Source organism: Cottoperca gobio, chromosome 19, assembly GCF_900634415.1.
Source record: "Cottoperca gobio chromosome 19, fCotGob3.1, whole genome shotgun sequence".
Lineage (NCBI taxonomy): Eukaryota > Metazoa > Chordata > Actinopteri > Perciformes > Bovichtidae > Cottoperca > Cottoperca gobio.
In genome coordinates, this window is record NC_041373.1 from 16,043,637 (window position 1) to 16,068,818 (window position 25,182).

The 25,182-nt window shown below is 42.0% G+C and overlaps 3 protein-coding genes across 6 annotated transcripts; 1 reads left to right on the plus strand and 2 right to left on the minus strand.

The window, feature by feature from the left end:
• Positions 1-1,837: 1,837 nt before the first annotated feature.
• Positions 1,838-7,138, minus strand: LOC115024486 (sodium-dependent neutral amino acid transporter B(0)AT2-like). Its single transcript, XM_029456095.1, is given in 12 exon segments — positions 1,838-3,753; positions 3,845-4,007; positions 4,113-4,272; positions 4,556-4,757; positions 4,865-5,048; positions 5,337-5,515; positions 5,517-5,579; positions 5,676-5,786; positions 6,091-6,266; positions 6,382-6,502; positions 6,627-6,784; positions 6,919-7,138. Coding segments are annotated over 12 exon segments (1,986 nt in total). The 3' UTR covers positions 1,838-3,504.
• A 3,558-nt stretch (positions 7,139-10,696) lies between these two features.
• On the plus strand, positions 10,697-19,160 carry LOC115024678 (epidermal growth factor receptor kinase substrate 8-like protein 1). The gene is given in 20 exon segments (XM_029456460.1): positions 10,697-10,801; positions 11,832-11,900; positions 12,009-12,167; positions 12,284-12,418; positions 12,420-12,434; positions 12,538-12,617; positions 13,705-13,817; positions 14,087-14,142; positions 14,213-14,342; positions 14,444-14,532; positions 14,615-14,689; positions 16,189-16,337; positions 16,440-16,584; positions 17,014-17,054; positions 17,179-17,287; positions 17,642-17,767; positions 17,895-18,042; positions 18,142-18,307; positions 18,391-18,523; positions 18,706-19,160. Coding segments are annotated over 19 exon segments (1,986 nt in total). The 5' UTR covers positions 10,697-10,801; positions 11,832-11,870; the 3' UTR covers positions 18,793-19,160.
• luc7l (LUC7-like (S. cerevisiae)) lies at positions 19,130-25,175 on the minus strand. Of its 4 annotated transcripts, XM_029456464.1 has the most exons (12): positions 24,968-25,175; positions 23,343-23,413; positions 22,923-23,041; positions 22,106-22,200; positions 21,863-21,961; positions 21,661-21,771; positions 21,418-21,561; positions 21,141-21,317; positions 20,930-21,018; positions 20,794-20,823; positions 20,524-20,685; positions 19,130-20,289 (listed from the first exon to the last, which is right to left on the minus strand). In XM_029456464.1, the coding sequence occupies exons 5-12, from the start codon at positions 21,956-21,958 to the stop codon at positions 20,169-20,171; spliced, it is 930 nt and encodes a 309-aa protein (XP_029312324.1). In that variant the 5' UTR covers positions 21,959-21,961; positions 22,106-22,200; positions 22,923-23,041; positions 23,343-23,413; positions 24,968-25,175; the 3' UTR covers positions 19,130-20,168. The 4 variants fall into 4 exon arrangements, with proteins under 4 accessions (XP_029312324.1, XP_029312323.1, XP_029312321.1 ...); XM_029456463.1 differs by having other exon boundaries at positions 22,106-23,000; XM_029456461.1 differs by lacking the exons at positions 22,923-23,041; positions 23,343-23,413.
• Between the last annotated feature and the right edge of the window lie 7 nt (positions 25,176-25,182).

Below are 25,182 nucleotides of genomic sequence, written 5' to 3' on the forward strand. Positions count from 1 at the left end.
GTTTGGTGTAGAACTTGTTGAAGATACAGTACACTGCAGCCATCAGAGCGAAGGTTCCCATGGCCGCAGCGATGAACAGACCCACTTTGGCGTTATCTTCGTCTACGTTGGCATCTGTGGAGGCACAACGAACATCTGAGTCACACATGAATCCAGTCAATGTGGAACATCTTTGTGATTGAGGCTTCTCTGACATTAACCCTGTGCAGGAGGGATATTTACCCAGGACACCTGGAGCAAGACATGAATGCTTTTTAGTCCTATTTTGAACGTGGGGTCGTGGTGCACTTCAGCCTCTTGTGGTTCTGGTGTATTACAACAACACACACTTTTCTTTCAGATTAAAAAAAAAGGAACTCAGAAGAAGGATCCTGGTTAACCCTTTCATTTTCACCCTTTCCGTAGAGTTTTGCTGAACGGAACAACATTTCTTTGAACTACACTTACACGTTAGCTTTGCATTTAAATGAGAAGTTTCCTCTTTTCGCAGTAAGTCTTGTATGTACGGTGGGGGAGGAGGAGGAGGAGGCGCTGCTGCCGGGGCCTGGTGCTCAGACCGCAGCGTGCTCTGGGAGCTGCTCAGTGGAAACACCAGCAGCAGGCAGAGAGCTGCCACGTCCGCCATGTGGCTCATCCACTGGTACGTCTGGAAATGAAAACTTAGATACCTGCGAAAATATAATCAATGAAAACATAAATATTATTGTTAATATAAAAGCTTTCTCTCGACCCATGACCCATTAAACATTCATTTTACAACTTTTTATGTGTTTCTTACATAGATTTTCCCAATTTAAAGCAAACATATAGTGACTTACAACCAGCTCGTTATGTATTATAAAAACATTATAATGTATTACAACACTGGGAACTATATTACACTGTGACCAGCAATGATAAAGTATTATATTTGACATTGTAAGTAGTTATAAAATGTTTTATAATGTGATTATTGTGAGTTTTATGAGTGCTTATAACTCTAATTACACAGTGCTATAAGCAGATTACAACATGTTTATGATGCGTCATAGGAAAGCAGCAAGTAATATTGTTTTTCATACTTTCCCGGTCTGTTCCTGCTCGGGTAATAAACCAACTATCCCACTCACAAACGCAGTCACCGTAATGCAAAGACACGTTTTAACATTTTAAGATCTTGTCATTTGTTCTTACCGAAGGTCGAAGCGAGGAGGTCGTGTTTCTCTGCCGGGTGTTGCTCTTGTCCTCGACGCCTTTCTGGCTGACTGAAGTGAGACCGCAGCCAAGACAACTGAACTCCCCAGACACTTAGTATTTCCAAGGGGACACCTGTGAGTGCTCTTCCACACAAACATACACATGTACAACGTGGCTTACACAAGGTGCTGTGTTGAGATACACAAAACAGCCTTAACAAAAAGAAATCTTTATTTAGCTTCAGCAAGTTCTTCTCTGGCCCAATTGTTTGTACGCTTTGAAATGCTTTGCTCATAACTAGTGAAAACTGTTTTTGTTTAAGTCTTTTTAAAACATAGAGCCATCGAATATAAAAAATGCAAACCCAATGAGAGGTTGAGTGTTCGTGCAGAGGTCAAACGAGCTGCTGTAACATGATGGTGTTTAGCAGAGCAACTCTGACACGAGTGCAACAGAGCCCCCTGCTGGCACATTGATGTACTGCTTCCATCTCATACAGCTCAAACTACCATGTCAAACACAAAAGCTTTAGAATTACAAACATTTCTTTGTGTGTGTGTGTGTGTGTGTGTGTGTGTGTATATATATATATATATATATATATATATATTTTTTTTTTTTTTTTAAATATGAGAAATAACCGAATACAGTAACCTGAGGGATTCTTTGGGCAAATTTTATTTTATTATGTCAACATGTTGCTATGCACTCAAAGGTTTTTAATAAAATGGCAAAAATATATTACATTTTCTCAAAAATTAATTACAATTAAAAAGAATCTGCCAAAAAGAAATGTCTTTTTAAAACTATACATTTTCTGGAATGCCTTTCACGTTTTGTTCGCTCAGTGTGATTGAGTCTGAAGGCACATATACATACATACATACATACATACATACATACATACATACATACATACATACATACATACATACATACATACATACATACATACATACATACATACATAAAGTTCATTCTGATAGAAAATGTAAAACAAACTAACACATTAATTACATCATGTAGTGCACTAAACTCACGAGCTTAAGGAAAAAGAGATGCATCATGCACATTTCTAATTTACAAATAATAAAATGACAGAAGGTCCCACACATGTTCAATTACATTTGTTCTCAAAGAGTTTCTACAATATGTACTATATACATATTTACAGTTTACCTTAACATTTGTACCATACGGTCACTTGACAAACCGCCAAAGCTCAGACAGCAAACAGTCCTTGTGTCGACGATTGTTGAAATAAATATGGTCAGATGGCTTCTGTGCAGTAACTAGCATTAATACTGTGTATGCCTGTTGTAATTATTACATAGTCGGGATTTTAGAGCCAACTGCGATCGTTTTGCACAATCAAGGGACTCTAAAGCCAACATTTAGGTGACATTAGGTGTGTTTCAAGGTTCCCACGTCAGGAACAACACATGGAAACAAAGCTGATGGACAGGTTCTTCTGTCTTTGTTGCTTACAAAGCAGGATGATGACGGAGAAGTGCTCTCTCGATTTACAGCAGTCTCCCCTACAAGGGAAAGATATGTGGGAGTTGTAGTCTTAACATCCAGCTTTTCTCATTAGACAGTTCACATTAAGATGTGTGCGTGGAATTGTGGCGTTGTAACAGCAGCGTGGGTCATTTCAGAAACAGCTCTGTGTGTGGAGTGCGAGCGTAACCAGTGCGGTCGATGGAGAGAGAGTACACTCGGGGCAGACGAAGAAATAAGCACTGACGTTGTCGATACATTAGGTCGACAGTTTAACAAGCGATTTAAAAATAAATCTCTGCAGCAAAAGATAAAACTTTCTTAATTGACTATTTTGCCCAAAAAATTATTTTGGATGAGTAGCCATTGAAATGAACCTGGATTTAAGTCACCACTGTGCGGCACAACATGAACAGAAAAAGGCAATTAAATCGTTAAATCACAATTATTTGTATGGAATTCCTGATGGTGACAGCCCCAATACTTTACCCAATTGCTGCATTCACTTGTTCCTGATGTAACCGTCTCACTTAGACGGTTACTGAACGTGACGTCTACGGCTGAAAACTAAAGAAACATTGTTTTTTGCTCATTTGGACACCAACTCCGTAACAATAAATGATTGCAAGTCCTACCTTGTGTTACGACACAACAGTAAGTTGTTTGTTCCGCATAAAAAAAACAGAAGAAGGTTTTAAATATTAAAATAAAAGGAATCTTTTTCTGTGCCACAGCTTCACTAAACGCTTTGAGATAATCCACTGTTCTTCAAAACGGCCCGCTGAAGTTTGGAGTCATTTCCCACCTTCTCCCTTCCACGCCAAGTGTTTAGGAAAAGGAAGCAGCGGTCCCGTTTCTTCGGTCCGGGTCCGACATGTCAGTCATCGGAGTTTCGCACTTGTCCTCGGTGCTAACGATGCTGTACTGACCCGTCTCTGTATTTCTGGCTGTGTGACTTGTGCGGTCCAGCAGAACAGCGTGAATGAAGGCCACTGGGACGGGCATCATTGCAAATATGATCAGTAAGGCCATAACTGCCAGAGCCCAGCCTGGGTACTCAAGGATCTCCTCAGAACCCTGAGGAGAGAAATATTCATTAAAATCACTCAAGGACTTAAACAACAGGAACGTAGAACTACTCTGCTTTCTGTAAGATCATCCTCCACACCTGCTCTTGGTTCCATGCCATATAAGTGGGCCGTTTGATGAACATGCGAATGACGGTGGCGCCCAGCAGCCCCAGCATAGCGAGCAGGCAGACGTATTTCCACAGGTACTTGTAAATCACAGGGGGACGCCAGCCCAGCATCGCCTCAATGTCATCAAGGAACCTTTCGAAACACAGTTTGGTGAACTTTCCCGGATTGATCAGAGAATTTAACTGATTTGTTGACATTGACGTGAAACTTAAGTTGCAGACAGAAAGTAGACCTCACCTGTCAGCGCCATATAGCCAAGAGACACTGAAGGTCTCAAAAGCCACGACAATGATGAGGGGTAGAGTGGCAGAGTAATCATCGAACATCATCACAAAGTAGTTTCCACAACGCTGAGTGAACAGCAGGCCAATTAGAAAACCGACGAGGCAGCTGAAAACTGCAACAACAGAAACACGTCCGGTTAAACACAACGGATGCATTCATGGTTTGTCCTAAATAACTTCAGATGGTGCATGTCCTCATGTTCCTCCTGTTGGCAGGAAATCATGTTTAGTCTCCGCTCTCGGACACGTGACACGACACTGATCTACTGGCTGTCACTTTCAGAGTGAGAGATCTGCCCAGCAACATAATGGCGTGAGGCATTACTGTCCAATAGCAACTGATGGGATTCTTCCTTACAAGAAGAAACAATGGTTGAGGTAAAAACATGTGTTTACTTGTGAATTTGGTCTTGTTGTTGGCCAGAGTCTTGAAGCGGTCAGTGAGAGGGGCGAGGATGCCCTCCATGGTGCCAAACATGGTGCTGAGTCCCAAGTTAAGCAGCATGAGGAAGAAGAGTGTTGACCAGAAGGGGCTGCCGGGCAGGCATGACATGGCCTCTGTGAAGGCAATAAAAGCTAAGCCTGTGCCCTCCACACCCTGAACACACACAAGAGTGACAGCTTTAACTTTAATGTACAGCACACACACACACACATAATAGAAATCCACAAAAGCAAATTGATGTCCAAACACTCAATATTTACCTGCTGCATCTCTTTTTCCAGGTCACAGTCTGTTAGATTGCCTGGGAACAGATGTCCATGCTGTTGGAACCAGTCCCTGTAGTCCTTTAGAGCCACAGAACTGGGATCAGAATAGTTAAATCCTGGCGTCAGGTTTGTGTCCACAGGCCCACTGAGAAACTGCTCCGACAACTCCTTTATATTACTAATTAAAAAGAGAAAACAGCTGTAAAAACACACAGTTCATGCAATAACACACGTCAAGGTCTGTAAAACATGGAGAATTAAAGAAACGGTGGTACCTGTCTTGAGTTTATTAAAAAAAAAAAGCTCTACACAGTTTTTCCCCGCTGCCCGCTGAGCAGCAGCTCTCACTTGTTCTTCAATTGCCCAACCCTAAGAAATATTGATATACCAGTGACTTACATTTGAAGTCATCATGTAGTGGCGTCTTTTCACGCATATCTCAACAGTCATCAGTAATCAAACATACCTGACCACACATGTCATGGCCTTGTTTTTGGCGCGGAAGCCGAGCACAGCAAACACCACCAGAGAGGCCAGCAGAGATGTGAGGAAGTTAATAGTGGAGACAGTGAAGGCATCGCGGTGGCAGTTGTTGTTCTTGGGATTGTACGAGGAGTAGGCGATAATGGACCCGAAGCCAAGACCCTAAGGCAAAGAAGACCTGCGTGGCTGCCTGCCGCCACACCTGCATGTCCCCCCAGATTTCCAGCTGAAAGTGTTTCCAGGGAACAAAAGGGGAAGTCAGAGGAATATTCACAGCTGCCTCTCTTTTCTACAATCAACCAGACGTTCTACGTGCGGACACCTTGGGGTAAAACATGTAGGTGATTCCCTCCGACGCCCCATCCAGCATGAGCCCTCGGACGAGGAAGCAGAACAGCACCACGTAGGGGAAGATGGAGGAGAAATACATCACCTAGAAGGTGAGAAAACATTATTACAGTAACAAGTGAATTAGCTTCGGTGTGTTCCAAATGCTTATATAAACTCTTTAAGTGAGTTCCCTGTTTAATCCTACTGTAACAACACATTGCCCCACAAATATCCTCTCATCTGAAGTGTTATACAGAATGTGGATTTAGCCATTTGAAGTGCGTCATCACTTAAACCAGCCATTCCAGAGATCTAATCTGAGCAGCCCAACACATGACTGGGATTTGGGCAAACTGTGAATACCAAAACAATGTAGCACAGGATACAAGTTTCGTCACAACAGTTACCTTGACAGAGGTCTTGATACCCTTGAACATTCCCAGGCACACGATGGTCCAGGCCGCCAGCAGGCAGCACACGATGTAAGGGTTGAAAGAGCCCGTCTCATCAATCGAATCTGTGATGTCCAAAGCTTTGCGGTACCAGAAATACGATGTGGGGGAGCTCTTTTCACATTCTTTTACTGGTGCAAAGACAAATAAATTAAACATCAATCACTAGTCTTACATGTGACACACAGCTTATACGTTTATAGCATCTCAAATCTTATAAGTTGTGAACCGTAATGCCGTGTTTACCTGTTGCGTTCCCCTCCTGCGGACAGTGTGTCCAAGGCAAAGGGGACTGAAACGAGTTCCCCAGATAGAAAATACTCCATGCAAGAATCACATTGTAGTACAGAGCCACGAAGAAACACACCTGAGGACGTACGAGAACAACGGTACGGTACAACACGAAGTGACCTGGAATACATTCAACATCATAAACATAGTATATTATACATCCCATAGTAGAAGAAGGCTTCACAGCATCATTATCTTACCACACAGCTGGAGTAGCCGATCCCTGCCAGCCTGGGGGAGATGTACTTCCACACTCCGATGCTGCCCTGTCGGATGGCCTGCCCGGCTGCCAGCTCCAGGAAGAACAAGGGAATGCCCACAATCAGCATCAGCAGCACATACAGGAGGAGAAAAGACCCTGAGGAGAACACCACGCTTTGTTACTCAGAACTAAAATGATGTAAAAGGAGACGCAACACATTGGCAAACAGGAAACAGGAAGCTCTTTCAGGGCACCTTTGTAACCTTTGTGGGCCAATAATAAGCACTCACCTCCTCCATTTTGATGGCACAAATATGGAAACCTCCAGACGTTGCCGAGCCCGACGCTGAATCCCACCTGAGCCAAAAAATACTCTATTTTGCTGTTCCATCCTGCTCGAGCGGCAGGCTCGGACAGGCCGGGCTGGCCCTCCTCGCCAGCGTACCCGTCAATGCCCGACTCTGTGGTTTCTGTCCCGTCATCGTCAGTTGGCAAAGGTTGCTTCTCCATCTAAGACAGGAGGGGACACTGGTCAAAATGTGAAGCAGTACACTGAGACTGTGGCTGATTGTCAACATTAGATTCATGGGGACTACTGAAGAGTAGTTTTGGGGATGCTCCACAGTCGTCCGTGGCCTTTTCTTAAGGTGTACCACAAATAGACTTAATACTCTGACTCCAGCAAGCAATGATACTGTTTCACAGGTTTACTGTGCCAGGGCCAATGCATTAGACTGTGTTGTATATGTATATGTATATGTATATGTATATGTATATGTACAGTCTGGGGTTGTGGCTGAGAAACAGGCATCCATCCTTTCCACCACGTGGCAGAAACACTTTATTTATCTCGGGAGGGGAATTAGATTTAGTCACAGTTTGCTCCATTTAGAATAAAATAAAAATATGTATATAAACATAGAGAAGTTTAAATATATATATATATATATATATATATAACACTCAATATGTAAAAGAAACAAGATGGAAACAAGATTACTGCTTGAAATGTACAGTGTAATACAGTAACAATGGCAAGTTATTAAGTAATTGCACAGTAACGCAGGTGTAAAATAATCTTGAAACATATCTCCTAGCATACTTTACATTACTAAGTGCACTTAGTTCCTTATTATCTTCACTTTTAATAGATTAAGGCAGTGGTAGCCTGTTAGCGCGGTATCTTAAGCTACGTTACATCCCCCGACCACCTGTCTTTGTCTGACACAACACACACTCCTGATATAACACACACTCCTGACACAACACACACTCCTGATATAACACACACTCACCTGGCACCGGCAACTGTCAACGAAGAGGTGGAAGATAAACCGGAGCTGGCAGGAAACGGATGTTTTATTCTCCTCGCAAAGAAGGAAACGAGCACGTGTGTTCTGCCGCTCGCTCTGTCACTATGTTATCCACCGCGTCGCGAGCGCACTTATTCTTCTGTTTCTATTCGTCAGATTAAATGTAACATATCAGGACACTTCGATGCCGATATTTAACAGTATAGTTGAGATATTAACACAGATATATGCCTTGAATACGGTAGTTCTTTTTGCCGCTCGCGTGTTCATTGGTGTAGCCGTGGGTTTGTTTCTTTAGCGTGATGCAATACAGTAAACCGCACCCATTACTACAGCGCTGCGTTCAGGGGCTGCACGCCATCTGGGCACTAGTTGGCACGGACACACGTATCCTGTTGCATTATTTACGTGTGACAGAACATTTGAGGAAAATACATATCATAAAGCTATTGATTATTCTAGCCTAATTCTATATATATTTAAGTGCAATTTTACTGTTTTGGAAAAGAGTTTGAACTGCACATTAAAACTATTCTAATATTGTACCAATAAAAATGACATATATTGTAAGGACATGTGTTGATTGTAAAGTATGTATGTAAATATATAATAATAATAATAATAATAATAATAATAATAATAATAATAATAATAATAATAATAACAATGATAATAATAATAAGCTTTATTTGTATAGCACCTTTCATACAAGAATTGCAGCCCAAAGTGCTTCACAGCAAAAACATAAAAATTAGTACAAAATTATACAGAGCATTTACAGTACAATAATCACAGTGTTGATCTAAATGTGAAATAGCATTACAAATAGTATTAAATAGCAGGATAAAAATAGTAAATAGCATTAAAAATAGTATTACAAAGCAGAATAAAAAAGGCTAATAGTTAAGAGATAAAATAGCTGCCTTAATAAAAAGCATTTCAATTAGTTCAAAGTGGCATAAAGTAGTAGTATTAAAGATTGTATAAAATATCACCATTAAAAGGCTCAAGTGAAGAGATATAATACGAAATTGTGCCTTAAATATTCCTGTTTATTATTTTGTATTAAATTATTTTTATGTATTGATTTGTGTCTAAAAAAAAGACAATGGTTATTTTCATTATCTATTAATCTGTTGATTATCCATCAATCTTCCAGAGCCCAAGGTGATGTCTTCAAACTGCTTGTTTAGTTCAACTAACAATCTAAAACCTAAACATGTTATTACATTTGAAAAGCTGGATCCAGTGAATTAATTATTTATTTATGTTCTGCCAATGATGATTGATGATGATGAATAATGATGGCTATTTGATTCAATACAATATAAAGTTGCAGAAAAGTAACTTATGTAGCTGTAGCTTACTCAAGTTGATGTACTTACAATAGTTAATTTTCTACCATTGCTGTAATTATGTATTGAAGGCTTGCGGATGTGTTGACACTCATATTCACTGAAGGAGCTTGAACGCAGCATAAACCCAAACACCAATTCTTGTTAAATGTATTTCCCAACACGTGTGACTATATGCTGCCAGAGTTTAACAAGCAATTCACCAGTGGAAGCTGGACTCCACTCTTCTTTTATATATTTGTCAAAGCAGGGGCCTGAAATTGATATTGGCATCATTTTAAATAGTAATGTTGACATTTGATCTAATTCCATCCACGTTTCATTGATCGTCAAACATAACACGTGGCAAATATTTATTTTCTTCAGTTTTGTGTTGATTGCCGTCAGATATTCCCCGTTTTAGTTCATTTGAAAAAATAAAAGTAAGGCTGATGCAATAGGCGGCTCTTGTCTCTGAGCATAGACTGGATACTTCCACACCCTTCAACAGTGGCTGTAAAAGCATTCATTTTTAGATGTTATCAAATTGTACACTACTTATTTTTCCTCAAAGGTATCAGTCCATCATGATTCATTACAGTTCCCTGCCGGTGACATTTCTCTGGACCCTACCAAATACTCACGCACACACTAACACACGCGCTGCATGCCACGTAAGCCTATTGTGGAGCCAAATAAACCAACTCATCATACTACAGTATAATCCATGCGCTTGGAAATAACTGCATGTATTTATAAAAATAAAAAGTGATAAATACCTTGTGGTGTGAAATGATAGAGATCCTTGAAAAGTTTTCCAAATTGTCCTAAAAACAACGTCAAGTGGTAACTTCGCTCGCTGCCACTTCGGCTGACTCCGCCTATCCTCCTCTATTGGCGGATACAATGGAGACTTGTCCTCCAATAAAAGGACTGTTATGAAATGTGATACCCCACATCTTTCAACATGTATGGATCATACCCTCCCCACACACCCCAGACCCGATGCATGTGTATTGTATAGAAATGTTTAGCTTGTTTCCAAGTTGCTTTAATTAAAGTTGTAACTTGCTGATGATATTTTTTCTGTGTAGTTAAGAAGTTTTATTTCCCAATCCTAAAGTTTGAATGTTGTTTAAAACCTTAGTGACACTGCTGGAATCAAATCCAGGTGAGTAAATAATACATTTTTGTTTTCTTAAAAGAAGTCAAGTCAAGTTAAAATAAACAAGAGGACATGACCTCAGTTTTGCTAATTGTAACTTAAGGCCTTTCACAAGTTTCCTGAATGATTGTAATCCTGCACTTGTTCATGTGGGTGTGCAGGAGAAAGAGTGAGTAAATGTTTTTATCTCTAAGGTGAGGTGGTAGACTGGGCGGGACGTGACACGCCTCTGTAAAAGCTTTTAATACCAAAGAGAGGAGAGTGAGTTACACTGAGACTCAGGACTGGTTTTCCTCTCGGTATAAACACGCGCACACGGCTGGTAACACCAGGAATACAGTTTTGGAATCATATCATATCGGTGAGTTGATATAACATCCATTTCCACTCTCTGTAAGTATTCAGAACTCGTGACTGCTTTAAAAGAATGTGTACAGCATGTTACAAAGAATCAGAAAGACTTTGAAACTTTGTCACGTTTGATATTTTTTGTGCCACGAGTGATGAATTCTGAGTATTAATGTGTTAAGCTACTTGATAATTCAATATTTTCTGTCCATTTAATGGAATTTCAAACAGCTTTTTTTGTGGATTTACTGGAAATCAAAAACTAAATCATGGGTCATGTTCCTATTGCAACACATTTTATTATTAAATGAGCAAAATATGACCTTTTCCCTCCTAAATCGTGTTGTAATATACACATACACACATTTTTTGGTAAGGTGCACAGCGACTTTAATTCTCATTAATCCATAATAGTGTGTACAAACCACCACACCAGTTTAGTTGTAGCTGTGTGCACACAGAGTCTTGTGTTTTTAATGAAACCAGTCTTAGGTGATACTGGACGTCTGCTCTGTTGATACCAGTGATCCCTGTGTGCTATTAATGTCCACTGAGGAGCAGAGAGATGGAGAAGTGAGGTGCATTGTACTGTTGTCAGACTGGTTGGGCGGCTCACACACACTCACACACTGTAATCCCAAATTACTGAAGCAAAAGATAGAAATAGGGGAAGGAACACGCTGAATGAGGATGTTGCTTTGGCATTAAGACTTGTTAGTTTAGAGAAAGATTGCTAAGATTAAACTGCGGCCTGCCTTTAGAGACACTACAGGTGAATAGGGTAAACATTTTAACTAATAGATACCTTCATGAAACTTCCCCAGTTGATTACTTACATTAAGACAATTATGTTTTGTATTACAAGTTTTCTGAAAATGTGTTTAAATATGCAAATGAGGCTTTATCTACGGTTACGTTTTGGTGAATTTCGGCGAAATCTAAATGTTTTGAATGTTTTCTTTCCAGCTTGTTGTACTGTCTGTGAGTGGAGCAAAGGTCACGTGTAACTCCAGCTCAAATGTTTTCTGATCCTCTCTCTCCAGCTGTATATTCCTAGAAAGCTGCTCTGAACCAGACAAAGGATGACAAACATCTCACGATATCTTGTCAACGTAAGTCTTATCGGCTACGCCTGCAGCTATTTCCTCAGAGTGGCATTCATAAAGATGCCTCTTCCCTCTTCCCTCAGTCATCATCTCTCTCTCTCTCTCTGCTTGCAGCACCTGCTGACATTCTCACTCCAGGACGGGGAAGTGCAGAATGTGGAGGAAGCCCAGTCACGCCTCTCCTCACTGGCTCAGAACAAAAAGCTGTGGAGCCAACAGATGTTCCTGGATGTGGGAGAGAAGGCCATCCATCTCCGAGACACGCAGAACCAGGTGAGAACAGATGGTCAACAAGTAAGGCCTGTAGGTTGTGAGCGATTACAATGGAGGTTAAGGAGATTTAAGTGCTAAATTGAGAAATGCATGATGAGTTTCATCTTCTCGTGCAGGACGAGCTGGAGAACTACTCTTTGAAATCCATCTTCCGCTGCGATGCCATAAGCACAGAAAAACACTTCCCGTCCCTCCTTCAGTTGGTCTGCCAAAGTGCGGACCAGAAGAAGCCGGACATTCTCTTCTTCAACTTGCGAGACTGCGAAGGTGAGCAGCGTCCCCGCCCCCCCCGGTCTGTGCGTCACTTTGAATCTTCAGCCTGGTTCAGGTTTTTACGATTGATGTCACTTCCTGATTCTCTTTGTGACAGGCAGAGCAAGTCTGTGACGACATCACACGCGCAGTTTCGCATTCCTCCACTGGCAGGCGTAAGAAGCCCGATGCCCTCAGGTACAGTGAATGTCATGTTCACGAGACAAAATATGTTTATAAAAACTCTCATGAAGACTTTAATACTCTAAAACCATTCACGTGAGGTCAGTTCCTTATTGAAATCCCTAATATCCATGTGTTATTGTGGTTTTAAAGGTGTGTGTTTGGGTTCATATCGTGTTGTCAACAAACGACAGACACAGATACTACATGATCGTTCAGACCAATCTCACATTCAACTGTTTGCATTGCTCCTCTTTTTCTTTACTGCCATTATGTCATATTCTCCACTGAATAAAAGCAGCCTGGCGCCACCTGTCTGAGAGAGAGAGGGGGGGGGGGGAGAGAGGGGGAGAGACAGAGAGGACAGGGTAAACAGCTGAGAGAGAGAAAGACCTGCTGTACCGGTTTTCACATAACTTAGGAAGGTGTGACAAAGATAACAAGATCATTGTGACAGAAAGGCAGAGAGAGCAGAGGAGGGATGATGGCAGCGGTGTGCGGTCTGTGGCTCGCGGCCTGAACGGATTACCTGCTTTCAGAAATACATTGAATACTCTTTATTAAAGGACGTTTGAAGGTAAGACAGGACAGGTGGTTCATTTGCGTTTAGATGCTGATTCAAGAAAGTTTTCACTCTCACAGGTGTTTGGAAAGTAGGTCAACATACAACAAGTTTGGTCTTTGTCTTTTCCATTTGAAATATGCTGGTTGCTTGCTGATTTGTTTTAAATCAAAGTTTAGATTGAGGCACGGTGTGTGTGTGTGTGTGTGTGTGTGTGTGTGTGTGTGTGTGTGTGTGTGTGTGTGTGTGTGTAGGCTGTAGCCATGAGAAAGCACAGTCAGACTGTTTACTGCACCTTCACAGTGGGATAAGGGCTGTGGGATTGAATTTCACAGGCATCGCAATATCTATTGATAGAGGACTGCGTTGCAAAGATGTCCTCCGGGTGTAACTGGTCTGCGCCCAGGACGAGGACGAGGACTTCTTTAATTAAGGGTGTTTCCCGTAATTGCGCTTCCATCAACAAGACGGCTGATACCGTTACCTGTAATGTCGTGTGTGTGAGTGCAGTAGGGTTGAAAGTCTCCTCCCGTCCTCTAGACTTCCTCAGAGTGGGGGAGAGATGATCGACCCGTATGAAATCCCGAGCCACCCCATCCCACATGCTCCGAACGCACCACCATCCAACCCTCCGCCGTACCCTGGACCCAGAGGTGAGGAAAACAAACTACTTATGTTCACACGGATGCTCGTGCACGACGAGAGTAAAAGTATTGCGAGGGATTTGATATGATGAGAAGGTAAGCAGAAGGGAAAGAGAGGTATTTGGGAGCACAGAGATTGCTTTGTGTGTTTGTGTGTGTGTAGGGGTGGGGGGGTTTCAAGGGTAAAGGGGGCAGGGAAAACCAAATACACACACAGGGAAAACCAGGGCTATGAATGGAAATGGATGAACTGAATCCTATCTTCTTTTGTACAACAGCGAACGGGATAAACGGCGGACAGGATATCTCCTTCCTGAGAGCAGAGAGAGAAGTGGTACGTCCCGTCACCTTTGGCCCGTAACTCCTTTCTGAGCAGAGTAACACACGTGTTCTCCCTTCCTCAGGGGATCCTCAACCACTGTTTCGATGACATCGAGAACTTCATGGCCAAGCTGCAGCAGACTGCGGAGGCTGCCACCGTGCTGTACCAGAAGAAGAAGAAGAAGAAGAGAAGTAAAAAGTACAGCGCCGAAGGTAAAACGAGACGGACGGATGTTATCAAGTTGAAACGCACGGCTATGGATCCTGATAACACTGTGGATGATTTATTTTCTCGTGTTTATTCTGAACCACAGAAGATTTACTCACTGCGAAGGCGCGCCCTCCACCAGAGGAGGAATTCATCGATATCTTCCAGAAATTCAAATATTGCTTCACCCTGTTGGTGTGTATCCAGTCACCTTTCTTTATTTTCTTCTTCTCTTGCCGCGATACATCGTGAATTACTTTCTTTCATTTCTTTATAGGCCCGTCTGAAGTCAAGCATCTCCAATCCGTCATCAGAGGATCTTGTTCACCACATATTCAAACCTTTGGATATGGTGAGTGTTATAATACGTCTCCACCTGTTGCTGCAACACCTGTTGCTGCAACACCTGTTGCTGCAACACCTGTTGCTGCAACACCTGTTGCTGCAACACCTGTTGCTGCAAGGCCTCATCTTTTATAGCTAATAATATATATATAATGTATATATATATATAAAATGTTTTTTAAATAGACAAAATAATGATCAGGACACATTATAGAACAGCTATAAGTGAAAAAAAACATATGAAGAGCATAAAGTGAGACAATTACTGTAAAATATTTAAATAAAACAGGACTACATATACACTCTGAAAAGAAAAGCTTCCAAAGATATATTGCTTTTTTTGAGTAATTTATTTCAGTCAAAAAAAGGTAAAAACATTTGCTTTTAAATGATTTAAAACAATTAATTAAATTAAATTAAATTAATTAGATATTAGAATATATAGAAACTGATTCTATATTATGTTTACAAAAGGTACAATGAATATCAACATCTGTAAACTCATCGATAAAACAATTATTAGTGTATATGTTATGTCAAATAAAATGTACTTCCTCAGCCTCGACATACAAGGTAATGTTTACCTTCCACTTCATCCTTTCTTTGAAAGGTTCGGCTTATTGTTACACTTTATATCTGTTAGTTAACGTATTGTATTATTCTCAACATAACTTAAGTGGCTGAGTGAGTGAATGAATCCCTTTGGATGATGAGCTACGAGTGAAAGATCTAGTATCTCGTGACGGGAGCCGATGAACGGAGGATAAAGACGTCGATAACATTAATAATTAAGTTATACAATATTTACTTGACGGTAATAGCTCAATAGATTTCGGCAGTCTCTTTGTTCCTGAGCTGGTATTGAAGTGTAAAACACAAAGCGGTCAGTGTAACAGAAACTACAAGTTCCTTCAGTATTTACTCAGGGCCGTTCCCTGCGAGATAGCCTCGTTGAAACTCAGCGCTCAGCATTTGTTTTGTATTTGTATGTTCTTTGTACACATTTGATTTGAGCTGGACTCTCGTTGCTGTTCCCCGACTGTGCCTTTGAATCATGGCGCTGGTGCTTTTCCAGCTGTTAGAAGCAGGACAGACAAAATATAAGTTGTAATACCATTTACCTACTTTATTTCATTGTTCAAGGAACTTCCAAATTCATATGTCTTTCATTAAACCCACAGCAATAATTCAAATGTAGCCGAGAACTTCTGCCGAGTCAGCAGAACCTGGAAGAATGTAAATAAAACCCAAGTGGTATTCAGCTAATCACAGATCAAATGTGAAGCATCGGACGTGGAATTTCAGGTGTGCCTCGTGGGTGTTTGATCATAAATGAGTTATGACTCAAGAGAATCAAAGGGTGTGTTTGATTCACGTATACTGGCACGCCTGAATGGAAACAGCCTCATATTTCTGGGACTATGGGAACTATGATTGTTTGGACTTTCATCATCAGACCTGGTGTTCGAGCATGAACAGTTATTTGTCTTACCTGGGTGTGTACAGATGGTGAGTACGACAGGGGGACCCACTCTCGGAGCCTCAGTGTCCAGCCCCGCCCTGTCCAGCTCTGCTATCTCCCTGCTGCAAGACAACCTGAGCGAGGGGGAGAGGCAGCTGTGGACGTCTCTGGGTCCCAACTGGACGCTGCCACGGTCAGTACCAACAACCCCTGGGCCAGCCAGTGTAACAGTGGTACAGCATGTTTACCTGGAACTCTGCAATGCACTTACACGTCGTACTTATGTGTCTCTCAGCTCTCAGCTCAGAGGGCCTGTCGCTCCCTACACACCTGTGTTCTTGGACGGTTGGAAGCCGGAAGCCTCGAGGGCAGACGGGCAGGTTTGGGAGGATCCGGTCGAGTCACAGCACAAACACGAAGCCCTCAGAGTAAAACAAGTGGTACGGAATACCTGCTGCGAGTCATATGGCTTAGACACTCGCTCCATTTGTGTGTAAAAGTACAACACAAGGGGTTGAACATAATAACAGACACACAATAACACGTAAATATCAAGTAGAAGGAACACTGGAGCCGCACTCTCCTCTACAGTTCAGCTCACCTCACAGCTCTGTTGTGTTGCTGCTGCCGTCGCTGCATGAGAGGATTGTTGAAATACATGAGTTTGCTCTTGTAATTCAAGCATTTGATAAGGAACATATTTTGACTCATCTTTAGTCACCTAATTCTTGAAAGCTTACTCACAAACGAGGTGTGTGTGTGTGTGTGAGTCTTTTATTGTGCCGGCCCCTCCCGTCCCTCTGTGTGATGAGCCCTTCCCTGTTTCTCTGTTGCATATTCATGAATGACCATTTGATTTTCTCCCCCAGCTGCCCAGCGGTCCTCCAGACATCCACATCGGCGATGAAACGTAGGTCTTCTTTAAGAACTATCAGCTGCTACAGTTTCTTCTAACCCTAACCCTAACCCTAACCCTAACCCTAACCCTAACCCCCCGACCTCCCGCATGATAACAGAGTCTCCTCTCCCCTCAGGGACGACAGCACACTCCCTGCACAGCCGGACAGACTCTACAGCTGCACCTACGACTTCATCGCCAGGAACAGCAGTGAGCTTTCAGTGCAGCAGGGGGAGACACTCGAGGTAATGAAGTGGTACACAGGTCATGTTCATGGTGCATTCAGGGACCCATCACAAAGCTTCATACACCCAGTGGTGGAATGTAACTAATTGCATTTTACTCAAGTACAATTTCGAGGTAGTATTTCCATTTCATGCGACTTCATACGTTTATACTCCACTACATTTGTCTGACAGCTTTAGTTACTAGTTACTTCCTGTCCTTTGAAAGCCATGTATCTCCACGTGTAGTTGTGAATGTGTCTGATAACCTGAAGGATGAAAGGTTCCTCTATGGGTTTAAAAGACTTAAACTAAATAAACTATTTGAAAAACCCTCAAGGATTAGTATGAAAATGCAGCTCCTCCCTCTGACAGGTCATTGAATCGTCCAAGCGCTGGTGGAAGTGTCGTAATCGATTCGAGCAGATCGGATTTGTTCCCTTCAACATCCTGGATCCTCTGTCTCACGCAGAGAGCCCCGTCACCAATAAACCCCCCAGTGTAAGACACACTCACACTCACACTCACACACACACTCTCACACACACACACACACTCACACACCACAGAGGTATGCTCTCACCTGTACATACTTGAGTGATTTCATCACCGCTCTTCGTTCCTGCAGGCTCCAGCTCCGCTCGCCAAGACGTTCTCTGCAGTCCCACCCAGCCCTCCTGCCCTGCCCCAGGCCCCCACCCTCTCCCCCAAGCGCCCGCACAGCTTACTGCTTTACAGTCAACATATACCAGCTACAGAGGACACAGAAAATAAAGGTAGGTGTGGGTGCGCTGCATAAATGCTGTGATCACAAATACACCCAAAAAGCTGCCACATTAATATTTACTTCATTATGTCTCTTCTAATCTCTCCAGTCATGCTGATGAATGACGAGCTGCTCCAGAGGCTGACCAACGGAAAGACCAATGTGAACAAACCTCTGGTCATCCCTCGTTCCTCGGAGACCTCCGTGCCTTTGGACTACCACTCTCCTCCAGAAGAGGTGGCCGAGTGGCTCCAAGGGAAAGGCTTCAGCGAGCCGTGAGTGACCGTTTACCCACTGAGAGTTGCATTTGTCTAGATCCTGACTTTGGGAGTCATTTGTATTGTTTTACGTCTCTCAGGACGGTGAAATGTTTGGGAGTGCTGACAGGCGCTCAGCTCTTCTCCCTCAACAAGGAGGAGCTACGAGCTGTGATTCCAGACGAGGGCGCCAGAGTGTACAGCCAGCTCACTGTGCAGAAGTCACTGCTGGAGGTCAGTTAAAGGACAATTATGGCCTTTTTTGTCCCATAACTGCGAAGTGTCCGTGTCATAAATAGTATTCAGTGAGGCCCGTAGGGCACATGTACACCGTTTAAACTCTGCTGCTGACGGCATTTGAATCCTGGGTGAATAGGATGCTTTCATCTGGCCTAATTTGCTTCTGCTTTCTACAGGATGCCAGAAGGTCCACAGAGCTGGAGGAGGTCATGGAGAAACAGAAAATGAAGGTGGATCTGAACCCGCAGAGCAGCACTTTGTGAGCAGCAGACGTCACATGAAGGATTGTGTCGTTGGAGGACAAACATGCGACTTGTCTGCGAAGCTATAAAAAGGGACTTTGACATAATAATTTCATCTTAAAACCAAAGTGTTTGGCAGCGAATCAGAAATTGAAGCTGCGCAAATTTAACATTTTAACATTGAAGGACACTATTTGTAATATATGTCCATTTTAATGTGAATAGTTTCCTTGGGTCTCATTTCTGCCTAGTAACTAACTTAAATGAAATGTATTTATCTTTGTTTGTAGAATACTTGTGCAATAATTCCCCCATGATTAACGAGAGAAAGGTCAGCAGACAATAAAAATTGAAATGGTGATATTTTTCTTTTTTTATTCGAGACTTTAAAGAAAGATTTCCAGCAGAACATAACCAGATATGACCTCACACATTAGGTAAAGCAATGCATCCATTTAAAAACAGTTTGCCATTATGAATCTATTCTGAGGATTTTGTCCAAATTGGGTCAAAAATAAAGACTAATAAAAAACGTTAAGCAGAAATACTGCTTCACATGCGGACAAACCTTTATTTTAAATACAAATCAAGATGGAAACAAATTATAAAACAAGAGAAATGCCACCAATACAATTCAAAACAAGCGTTTACTCTTAATCAAATAGATTCCCTTCACTACCGGCAGCACTTGTGGACAATGGGAAACATAAGGTCGATACTAATACTCGCAACTTTAAAACCTTTGGGTTCTGAATTGGGTTCCTAAAGCTAAATACTGGAGAAAAGAAAAACGTGGATAAACATTCATAAACTGCACTCGAGCGGTCGATACCTCCTGCAGTTTACCGGGGGGCTGGTGGAAATGCATCTTTAGAGGGAGATGAAGAAGAGGAAGAGGCTTTTCAGACCACAACAATCAGTAGGCCCAAAACATATTCAGATACAAGATATTCAGACAGATTCTGTATCAAAAGACCGTCAGTTATTAATAAAAGGATCAGTTACACTTTATGCTTTAGTCCAGCAGACCTGTCTGTTTGCTGTTTGTGTTCGAGTCATTGCAGGGCAGTTTATAAGACGACGAGGGATGTATTGGATACAGACAGCAACCAAATCACAGATGTGGGTATTACAGTACACTCCACTACTGATCAATAACTCAAATCCGCCCATCAAAATGCAGTTTTCTGATTTATCTGGACGCTAGAATTTTATGTCCATACAATACTTCGGGGGTGTGTACACTCTGGGTCGGCTGCATTAACTGTCAAAGCAAAGAAAAGGAGGCAGGCGGGAGAACAAAGGGCTCAAGGCGAGGGCTGTGTGTGACATTAGGGATATTATTATAAATGACAGACAGGAGGAGGCTGTGTGTTGTGACGGATGGAGTTTGGTCTTCAGAGGTCCCCCATGTCCCTGTCGTCTGCCCGGCGGGAGTCCGCCCTGCCGTTCACGCCCTCCTTCCTGTCTCGCTCCCGTGACCGGTCTCTGGATGAGCGCTCTCGGTCCCTGGAAGACCTGGGTGAAAGCAAGCACCAAATCATGAGATCCAACGGGACGGATATTCCTCAGTCACATGTGTAACATCCTACTCATCGGTCCACTAAAGAGATCAACACGGTACACAAACAGCGTCCAAGAGCGTCTGAAAAAGTGGAATTAATTCAAAACATCCCGTGACAAATGTGTTGGAGTCGTGTCTTGGAAGTTACATTCTGCGGGGGCTTGGTGTGAGCGTGGCGGTGCATTTACTTGTGTCTGGAGCTCTGCTCGTGGCTGTGACGGTGTCCTCGGCTGCGAGAGCGGGATCGGCTGCGATGCCGCCTCCTCCTCTCCCTGGAGCGTGAGTGCGAACGGCGCTTCTCTCGCGATGTGGAGCTCGAGCGCTTCCTTCTGCGGTCACGAGAACGGGATCTGGTAAAATAAAAATACAGCACTAGAGTCATAACGTGCCTCAGACAGTCGCTTTAAAATCACAACAACTGATTGACTTCAAGCGCGGAGAAATGGAAACGTTTTTACCTTTTCTGCTCTCTGCTCCGTGATCTGGTCCTGTAAAATAAGCGGATGCAAAACCATAAGTTTAAAACAGTAAAAAAAAACATCCACCGAATGAACGTCCATAAAGGTCAACAGGATTTGAAATGTGTTCACTCACATCTTCTTCGTCTTTTCCTCTTTCTCCCTCTCTTCTCGTCTCTTCAAGCGCTCCTGGTTCCTTTTCTCCTGCTTCTCGACCACAGTTTTCTGAGAACCAATTAGAGGTGAAACCATCTTCATCCAAACCTCAACACAAGATGTACTTGTAACTCATTTAGGATTGTATCAATGTGCGGAGAGTGTACACGGTGGGACAGGCCGGCACATACCTTGAGTTGGTCCAGTTTCTCTCTGATCTGGATGAAGCCCAGATGAAGCTTCCCACCAAAATGGTCGGCCAGACGACGGTCATTGTCGTGGAGACCCAGGTAAGCGGAGCACACCTCGCACACCCGAAGCTTCTGCTGCTGGAAGCTGGAGGCTGGCATGGAGTTTCTGTACTCTTCCTGAGGAGAACCAGAGAAAGGAAAATGAGATGCACTGAAAAGGATAAGAAGATGGAATTATCAAAAAAGGCACACCATCATCCAAGTCCTCCTTCCTCACCTCTGCATCTTTCTTCTTAGTGCGAACCTTCTCCACTTCCTGCAGGACTTTCTGGGCCTCATCGACGTTGCCCTCGGCTCCGAGATGCTCAGCTTTGGCCAGGAGCTTCCCTATTTCCTCATTCAGCTCATGAACCTTCTCTGCCTGCGACACAACACAAACACCATTTATTAACCCATGAGTCGACTAATCGCTGCAGCTTTAAATCACCATGTCTGTGTTCACACATATTCTGTCGCTCACCTTTGCTGCCACCTCAGCACTGATCTCTTCTTGGGTCTCAGCCAGGCGCTTCTTGGCTAGTTCTGTTCTCCGGTCACAATCGGCAATGAATGACTCCAGGTGATCCACCGCCTTTTGGAAAAGAGAAAATATGTAACTTGGCAGATTTGTGTTGAGTGATAGAACATCAACATATAGATATTATAAGTGAGACATCACTTACGTCAAGCTCAAAGAACAGATCTTTCTCCTTGGAAGCAATTTCATAATCTGCCCGAAGTGCCAGGTCATGGATCTTGGTGCACTCTCCCAGGTCCATACGCTGTCACCACAACACAAGCAGACATGACTCGAACTGCACTCACATATGAATGAATAAGTTCAAGTTCACTTGTACAAGGTTGAGTTTTTCAGCATTTTACTGTGAAATAGATACTAGAATAACTTTGGGTAATCGGCCACTCACAGTTCCAGACAGGATGTCATGCGGACAGCAGTTTAGAAGATGACTTTTGCAGACTCGCTCGTCAGTGTACTTGACCCTCTGTCGCGTCTCATCCCCTGTAACAATCCAGAAAACAACCAGTGAGAAAGACCTCACATAATTGTTATCAGGGGCGAGGTATTCAGTGCATTACAATACATTACTGTAATTGCTCAACATTAAATGGGCAGATATGTCACTATAACTGCATTCAAGGATTGTGTTCCCACCTAAATGAGTGAAAACCAATCGTTTTATTTATGATCGTCAAAGTTTGACGTACTTCATTGGTATGATATTATATTTACCAGTAATAAATACTGGTCCTCTGCTGGACTACGTTTATTGTCCATTTATGTGTCATGATTGAAGAAGGGAAAGTTACACGTGGCTCTCTCTTTCTATATATATGGTTCCTGTTATTCTTGGAGCTTACCTTACCCAAACCTTAATAAAAACATGGCGATGTTAGAGCCTCAACTCAGTTTAACTTGTGATAAGGCTCAATGTCCACTCCATACATGTGGATCTTTAAGAGATTAGGCTAATAGGGACACACAAAAGGTAAACAATAACTACAAACTTTCAGTTAACTAGTGGGAACAGACCTAACTTGATTTTGGAGAGTGTTCATTACATTTCAGTGCATATGACTATGCAAGAAAGTCTGCTATCAAGAATGTGATAAGCAATGTAAACATTTCAGACAAATGTTCCAGCCAAGCCTTTTTACAAATATGAAACATTTAAAAAGAAATTCAAAACAAAAACACAAAAAAAATCCAAGGAAAAAAATGACTTTATACACACTGCGATCTGCACCACATACTGTACCCTTCTGCATCTTCAAGACCTCAGCTGCAGAATTTTAAACCCGCTGTAGAAAAGTATAAATGGGAACAGTTTTCTTGCCCATACCTGTAGTAAGAAGTTGGGAGTGATACACAAGTCAGATTGTAAATGATGTGTGCAAAGTTGTTGTTTTTTCTCTCGATGATTGTTAAAATTGCCTTCTGAAAACAGACGAACTGCTCGTTTGGATTCTGCGCGACCAGACGTCTTAGCTCAAGCTGCATAATACTACTCCAAATTGTAATTCTAGTGCCACTGAAGATATACCCATTTGTGTGATTTAAAAAAAGGCTACAATAACTTCCGGAAGGCAAACAAATGGTTTGGATATTCATCATAACAGCTTTAAAAATTATGTGTGACTCACGGCTCGATGAACATGAGGCTTTTCTGCAACTCCTTTGCAGATTGTTGTAGGCTGGCAAAGATACACTGAACCTTAATGAATAAAATAAAGGGGCCACAATTGTTCAGTTTGTATGCAACAAATGTATGGGAAGAATTTGATATCAATCTTATCACACATACACCCACAAGCTCACAACACAAATTCACTCTTACTATTTAGATTGAATTATCAATTTATTTAAAAGATAATCCACAAGGCATTCAATCAACTGTCAGGATGAACCTCTGATTTATAAAATGATAGGGCAGCAATAAGCTGTCACTTCTGCCCTTGAAAATCAGATTTTACAGCCGAGTTACCCTTTAATGTTTGTATCCAAAAGGGTTGGAAGCATATGGTCAAAGCGCCCATAAAGACAACAGTAGTTATATTATCAGGATAATAGTAGTATTCATCTATTTTTAAACAAATTTGCATTTGTCGTCAGGTCACATAGATTCCACTTATAAATGTGATTTATTTAAATACCAAGCAGTAACGCTGGTACACGGTTTGTTCAAGTTCATTAAGAATCAGGAACAAGCCAACAAGAGAAAACTAGGATCTATATTTCCACAAGACACTTGTATATTTCCATTTTATGCAAATGTAACTTTAACTATAGTACTAAATGTCAGAGGCATTCTCTCCATACATTTATCTGACAGCTGCAGTTACAGGTTATTCAGCTGATGAACATTTTACAATTAAAACATATCATAACAAACTTAAAATGTAGGATATGATGCACACTTCTGGATTAAACTATCCACACTAGTTAAAGTGAGCAGTTAATTTAACCACCGACACATTAAAAACACTGCTCACACATAAGTTAATTGGAAATAAAGTTATACAAAAAAAACTGACATTGACAGAGATTATTCTACTGCACAAATATTTAGTTCTGATACTTTAGATACATATTGTTAGTCGTCGAGTAAGAATATGAATACAGGACTTTAGCTCGAAGTTGAATATTATTACTTTTAATGGTTTTCTTTAACCACAAATGGCGTTCAGTGGATATCAACGTCATTATTCTTATGCATTTGCCTTGTCACATTATGACGTTAGCAATCATCAAATGTATAATTTGAGTAATACAGTCCATTAGGCCTAATGTTTATTCAGCAATAACTGGTAGGCCCAATGCGACGTTTAGCCTGCCTGTTCTTTAAATATGCATTAACTATTAGTATTATGAGTGTAACGCAGTGGCGTTAACGTTATCCACTTAACGTGTTAGAATTTAACTAATGCTAGGGATTGATAAATTGTAGTATGTCGTTAAATGCTAGATCGCATAGTGTTAGCTAACTAAGCTACTAGCTAGGAGTGCAGTAAACGAAACAAGTAGTAAAAGCGAAACTAAAATCGTAACAACTAATTACATTAAAATGAACCTAAATGGATACAAACATTAAATCCTAACGTTGATCTTTAAAGGCAACTATAATCTAACGTATTTTACACAGCCCTCTGCAGTAATAGCTACATCCATTCATGCAGGTCTGTCCATCATACACCAACACAAGCCAGCCGCAGCAGTGGCTCCATCTTGGCTAGCTAGCTAGCTCAGCTAGCATGCTACAGCAACTCACCATCCCTCGCTGTTCCCATTAGCTGGTCGAGCAAAGCTCTCATTTGAGCTTGGGCAGACATTGTTGTGGGCCTTCCGTCGACGGCGCTATATTAAAGTAAGCACCTGATAACAGTTCCTACGTGTTTTTGTTAAGTTGTTTGATTATTTATTCGTCCAAGCATCACCTCTCGCCGCTTTTCTCTATATCGTGAACTTGCCAGTTTCCGTTTTATA